Source organism: Ursus maritimus, unplaced genomic scaffold (genome assembly GCF_017311325.1).
Source record: "Ursus maritimus isolate PB19 unplaced genomic scaffold, ASM1731132v1 scaffold_19, whole genome shotgun sequence".
In the NCBI taxonomy this organism is placed as follows: Eukaryota; Metazoa; Chordata; class Mammalia; order Carnivora; family Ursidae; genus Ursus; species Ursus maritimus.
Genome location: NW_024424341.1, coordinates 54,329,806 through 54,336,148, shown reverse-complemented (window position 1 = coordinate 54,336,148; position 6,343 = coordinate 54,329,806). Strand labels below are relative to the sequence as shown.

Genomic DNA, 6,343 nt, shown 5'->3' with positions numbered 1-6,343 from the left:
TCTCGGTTCTCTTCCTCCATGTGTTGTTCTTGGTACTCTGCGATCCTCAGCAACGCCTCCGGCACCGCCTCTCCCGGGAGCCCGCCCCCCCGCACTGCCGTGCGCACGCGCATTGTCCCCCGCCCAGTAGAGTGACGGGCGAGATCAGCCAATGGAGTCGAGACAAAGGTGGAGCGGCACCTCGAGGACTCCCCACGGATCTGGCTCTCTGAATATTTATGAGGGAGGCGGGCCGACGCCGCTTCTCGCCGCGGCCGGCGCCATGAAGTGAGAGGGGGTCCCGAGTTAGCTGCTCGCGAGCGGACTTGGGGGTGGGGGCGGGGTCTAAAAGATGGGGGGACCAGTGGGCGCACCCGGGGCCTCGGCGGGGCGAGGGGGTGCTGGAGGAGTGGGGTGAGGAGAGCCGCGGGGAACCCGCGGGGGTGGTCAGCGAGAAGATGCCGAAGGGACCCGAGGCTCCTGGGGAACTTGGGGGCGCCCCGGGGGCCCCGGCGCCGGCAGGTAACCCCTCTCGGCCGTAGGGCCGGGGAGTGTGGGGGCTGGAGAGGGGCTGCGGGGGCGGGGGACTGACCCGGCCGCCCCCTGCCGCCAGGCTCAACGTGGACGGGCTGCTGGTCTACTTCCCTTACGACTACATCTACCCGGAGCAGTTCTCCTACATGCTGGAGCTCAAGCGCACGCTGGACGCCAAGGTGCGTGGGCCCGGCCGCCGCTTCCCACCTAACAAGTGCACTGCAGCCCGCGCGTCTCAGAGCGGAGATCGCTGGACCTCGAGGTTTTAGGAATGTGAGGTTCTTGGGCAGCCAGCACTCCCAAACCTGTTACCTAAAAGAATAGTTCCTAACAGCAGCACCTAACGTTTATCAAAGGCAGCGCGGCTTTGGAGCGGCTTTGGAGCCGGCTCTCCGGGTTGGAATCCTAGACCCACAGCTGTGTGCACTTGGGCCAATCCCTTACTCTCCCCGTTTCAGTTTTCACCTCTGTAAAATGGGCTTAGTACGATTGCCTACCCTCAGAGGTTCACGTGAAGGTTATGTGAGTTAATTCGGTAAGTAAGGCAGCAGTTCTTAACTGGGGATACTTTTGACCCCCTCGAGGCAGTGTCCGGAGACATTCCTGGTTGTCATACCAGTGGCGTGGGGGTGCTAGCGGCATCTGGTAGGTAGAGGCCATGGGCCCTGCTAAACACCCTGCAGTGCACAGGGCAGACCCCCCAAGTGTCGGGAGCCTAGGTTGAGAAACCCCGATGTGGGTAGACACTTCGAAGGGGTGCCAGGCACAGAGTGAGTGCTGTGGAAGTGTTTCCTAAATCAAAAGAAAAAACGGGTCACTACATATCAGTTACTATGCTAAATATTTAACTCTCAGTTTCTCATTAGTCCTCACAGTCATGATCTGAAGACGTGCTTTATTAGGCCTATTTTATTTTATTTTATTTTTTTTTTAAAGTTTGTGTTTGTTTTTAAAGTAATCTCTACACCCAGCGTGGGGCTCAAACTCACAATCCTGAGATCAAGAGTCACATGCTCTTCGGACTGAGCCAGCGAGGCGCCCCTGTGCCCATTTTAGAGATGAGGATAGTGAGGCCAGATGGGTGAAGGCACTTGCCTAAGACCACTCAACAAAGAGGTGGCAAAAATGGGGTTCAGACCCACTGCCTCTGGGGCCTAGACTTAACTGCTCTTGTCCTGGTATTTTCAAGATGATGGCATTTTGGGAGTGTCCCCAGAGTTTGTGTCCCTGAAGTTCTGTCTCTCTCGTCTCAACATGCAGGGTCATGGAGTCCTGGAGATGCCCTCAGGCACTGGGAAGACAGTGTCCCTGTTGGCCCTGATCATGGCATACCAGAGGGTAAGTGACCCTGGGGACGGGTGCAGAGGGAAGGGGTCCAGTGGGGGCTGAGTCCATTGTCACCGGCAGGCGTATCCACTGGAGGTGACTAAACTCATCTACTGCTCGAGGACTGTGCCTGAGATCGAGAAGGTGAGCCAGGGCCAATCCTGGGGCTCCCCCAGCCCTGCAGGACTGGTTGGTCCCCCTGGTGGGTGCCCTCATAGTTTTGGGGGTGTTGGGGAAACTGGGAAGGGGCTGGGCCAGGCTGGGCAGGGTCTTACACTGGAGTCCCCCTCCTTTTGTGACGAGAACAGGTGATCGAAGAACTGCGAAAATTGCTCGCCTTCTATGAAAAGCAGGAAGGTGAGAAGCTGCCGTTTCTGGGGCTGGCTCTGAGCTCCCGGAAGAACCTGTGTATTCATCCCGAGGTACGTGCCCATTTCTCCCCTTGCCCCCAGCCTCAGGGTTGAGGAGACTTCCATCCAACCAGAGTCCTAAATCCAACCAGAGCTCTCAGGGAGACAGGCAGGGACCACTTGGCAGACTTTTCACGTGTCAAATTCTGACTCCTGATGAGGTGGTCCAGACAAACACACCTTCTCCCCAGCCTGAGAGAGGTTGAAAAGGCAGTTCCTGGAATCTGGCAAGCCAGGTTTCCTGGCTTTGAAACTTAATAGTCATATATTCTTGGATAGGTGATTTTTATAGTGGGGCTTCAGTCTTCCTGTCTGTAAAATGGGGGTAATTAATTGCCGGCTTCATACAGTTGATAAGATTGGGCAAGGGGGGAGAAGGGTGGGTGAGATGGGCGAAGGGGGTCAAAATGTACAAACTTCCAGTTATAAAACAAATAGGTCACAAGGATGTCACAGACAGCGTGGTGACTATAATTAATAATACTGTATTATATATTTGAAAGTCACTAAGAGGGGTGCCTGGCTGGCTCTGTCGGTAGAGCGTGCGATGCTTCGTCTCCAGGTCGTGAGTTCAAGCCCCACGTTGGGTGTAGAGCTTACTTCAGAAAAGAAAGAGAAAAGAAAAATTGTAACTGTGTGGTGATGGATTTAATTAGATTTATTGTGGTGGTCATTTTGCAATATTTACAAGTATCAAAACATTATGTGGTACACCTGAAACTAATATAGTATTATATGTCCATTATATCTCAATAATTAAAGATGAGGTGAGATAATGTAGCGTATAGCCCTTTTAGCACGTACAAAATACTAAAACGTTACAAATCATTGTGATATTAATATATATAATAATATAGGATGTGTAGAATCTTAGTTTTTTTTTTATTTAAGATTTTATTTATTTATTTGACAGAGGCAGCAAGAGAGGGAACACAAGCAGGGGGAGTGGGAGAGAGAGAAGCAGGCTTCCTGCTGAGCAGGGAGCCCAATGTGGGGCTCGATCCCAGAACGCCGGGATCATGACCTGAGCTGAAGGCAGACGCTTAACGACTGAGCCACCCAGGCGCCCCAGAATATTAGTTATTACTAAATTATGTTACAGAACTGTTGGGCTCACCCCCAGACGTGTTCTGAGCACTTTACATGTGGTAACTCACGGAATATGTATTATATAATGTTAATTGTAGGAATATGAGAAACGGTAGGTGTGATGGGTGATAATTGGAAATAGCACAGGCCTTGGCAACTGATGAAACGGGAAGGGAGAGGGCAGGGTCAGCAGCCTCAGAGATTTGGGTGCTCTGTCTCTCTCTCTTTTCCTTAAATAAATAAAATGAAATATATTAAAGAACCTTCTCTGATTCTTAGGCTGGCCAAGGTTCTGGGTGTTTTAGTGTTTGTGAATTTTTTTTTTTTTTTTTAAGATTTTATTTATTTGACAGCACAGCAGGGAGAGCGGCAGGCAGACAGGGAGAAGCAGATTTTCCGCTGCGCGGGGAGCGCGATGTGGGGCTTTGGGGGTGGACCCCTGGATCACGACCTGAGCTGAGGGCAGATGCTTAACTAACTGAGCCACCCAGGCGCCCTGTTTTAGTGTTTGTAAAGATAAAGCACTTCTCCTTAATCTACATGTTAAAGATTGTTCAAGGCTTGATTTTTTTTTTTTTAATGGAGGTAAAATTGACCTATAATGTTCAGATGTATAGTGTAATGAATTCGGAATTTATATATATTGCAAAATGATCACCATGGTAAATCTAGTTAATATCTGTCACTTTACATAGCTACAAATTTCCTTTTCTTGTAATGAGAACTTTTAAGATCTCTCTCAGGAGCTTGCAAATAGGCAGTATGGTATTATGAACTAGAGTCCCCCTGCTGGGTGTTACAGCCCTGGGACTTTGTAGCTGGAAGTTTGCACCTTTTGATCCCCTTCACCCCCACCCCCTCCCCTCTGGGAACTGTGAATTTGTTCTCCGTATCTTTTTTTTTTTTTTTAAGATATTATTTTTAAGTAATTTCTGTACCTGACGTGGGGCTCGAACTCACAACCCCGAGATCAGTGTACGCGTCTAAGAGTCGCACCACTCTTACACACACACCCCCACCCGTGGTTAAGTTTCCAGGTGTCTTAACTGCTTAATAATGAAACAAGTTGAGGTTTAAGCTTCCCCCAAATTCCTCATTCTCACCCCGGATGGAACAGGAGGAGTAGAGCTGGCTGGTAGGAGTAGAGCCCCAAGTTGGAGGAATGGCCGAGCTTCGTGGTGCTAAGATGCCCCCTTCCGCCCCCAGGTGATGCCCCTGCGCTTTGGGAAGGACGTCGATGGGAAGTGCCACAGCCTCACGGCCTCATACGTGCGGGCCCAGTACCAGCAGGACTCCAGCCTGCCCCACTGCCGCTTCTACGAGGTGCCCGCTGCCCGGGCTGAGGGAGGGAGGGCCAGACAGCGACGGCCGGCAGCCTCCCTGACCCCCAGGTACCCTCTCACCGCAGGAGTTCGACATCCATGGGCGCCAGGTGCCGCTCCCTGCTGGCATCTACAACCTGGACGACCTGAAGGCCCTGGGGCGGCGTCAGGGCTGGTGCCCCTACTTCCTCGCCCGCTACTCGGTGAGGAGGCTGCTGGGGGCCAGGCTGCAGCCTGCCTGTCTGCGTGTCCGTCTGTCTCTGTCCGTTAGCTTATATCTGTCCCCTGCCCGTGTCTGTCAAGCCTCACCTCGCCTCTGGGGGCCCGGGAGGGCATGACACGGGGGGGGGGTGCAGTGTGGGGGGTAGGCTGGGCTAACCCTGCCCTCCTCGGCCCCCAGATCCTGCACGCCAATGTGGTGGTTTACAGCTACCACTACCTGTTGGACCCCAAGATTGCAGAGCTGGTGTCTAAGGAGCTGGCCCGGAAGGCTGTCGTGGTCTTCGACGAGGCCCACAACATCGGTGAGGCGGGGGCCGGGGCAACGGTGATGCCGGCCGCTCCAGCGGCCTGACTGAGCCCGGACCCCTCCCCTCTTCTCTAGACAATGTCTGCATCGACTCGATGAGCGTCAACATCACCCGCCGGACGCTCGACCGCTGCCAGGGCAACCTGGACACCTTACAGAAGACGGTGCTCAGGTGCGGGCTCTGCGTCACGCTCCGCCTGGTGCCCGCCCTGCCCCTGCCGTCTGGCCCTGCGCCTCTCCGGGGCCCCCTGTCCTCTGCCTGGCTTACCCCAGGGCCAGCAGCCCTGTTCCCATGCCCCCCGCCCCCACACGTCCTCCCCGCCCCTGCAGGATCAAGGAGACGGATGAGCAGCGGCTGCGGGAGGAATACCGTCGCCTGGTGGAGGGGCTGCGGGAGGCCAGTACGGCCCGGGAGACCGACGCCCACCTGGCCAACCCCGTGCTTCCCGACGAGGTGCTCCAGGGTGAGCCGCGGCTCCCTCGTGCCACCCGCTCCCTGTCCTGCTCCCTGTCCCGCTGCCCGTCCGGCTCCCGCGGTGGCTGACGCCGTGCTCCCGCAGAGGCCGTACCCGGCTCCATCCGCACAGCCGAGCACTTCCTGGGCTTCCTGCGGCGGCTGCTGGAGTACGTCAAGTGGCGGCTGCGGGTGCAGCACGTGGTGCAGGAGAGCCCGCCTGCCTTCCTCAGCGGCCTGGCGCAGCGCGTGTGCATCCAGCGCAAGCCCCTCAGGTGTGGCCCCACACAGCCAAGGGGGGAGGGGTCGGGTCCCCCTGGGGGCGTGGGGTAGACCCTGGGCCCTCCCTGAACCTCGGCCTCCGTGCCTGGGGCCACCACGTTGCCAGTGTCGGGAGTCCGTGGTCCGGGCAGGAGGATCGGGTGTGACGGCGCGTCGTGGGACCAGGCAGACTTGCAGGGCCTGCTCCGAGCTGCTGCTGGGTCCCCGTGCTGGGCAGGAACCCAGCAGGTGCCACGTGGCTTCCTCCGAGAGCTTACCCAAAGAGAGCTTGATGGAGGGACTGCTGGCAGAGGGGCAGGCAGGGCAGAGGGTCCCACAGGCAGTCTGGGTGCTGGTAGGAGCTCAGGAATTTCCACCTCAGGCCACGGAGGCAGGGGAGAGAGCGGTCCTGGGGGGGGGGGGGGCTCCTGACAAGACC

General features: G+C 55.9%; 1 protein-coding gene across 2 annotated transcripts in view; it reads left to right on the top strand.

The window, feature by feature from the left end:
- The first annotated feature begins 240 nt into the window (after positions 1 to 240).
- Positions 241 to 6,343, top strand: part of ERCC2 (ERCC excision repair 2, TFIIH core complex helicase subunit) — a 17,512-nt gene continuing 11,409 nt past the window's right edge. Inside the window, exons 1-11 of one of the 2 annotated variants that reach the window (XM_040634155.1) lie at positions 241 to 267; positions 593 to 692; positions 1,774 to 1,851; positions 1,921 to 1,983; positions 2,148 to 2,261; positions 4,545 to 4,661; positions 4,747 to 4,863; positions 5,061 to 5,184; positions 5,265 to 5,361; positions 5,520 to 5,653; positions 5,750 to 5,918. In XM_040634155.1, the coding sequence (XP_040490089.1) occupies positions 263 to 267; positions 593 to 692; positions 1,774 to 1,851; positions 1,921 to 1,983; positions 2,148 to 2,261; positions 4,545 to 4,661; positions 4,747 to 4,863; positions 5,061 to 5,184; positions 5,265 to 5,361; positions 5,520 to 5,653; positions 5,750 to 5,918 (1,118 nt within the window). In that variant the 5' untranslated portion in view covers positions 241 to 262. The remainder of the gene's footprint in view (positions 268 to 592; positions 693 to 1,773; positions 1,852 to 1,920; positions 1,984 to 2,147; positions 2,262 to 4,544; positions 4,662 to 4,746; positions 4,864 to 5,060; positions 5,185 to 5,264; positions 5,362 to 5,519; positions 5,654 to 5,749; positions 5,919 to 6,343) is intronic. The other variant, XM_040634156.1, reaches the window with a different exon arrangement.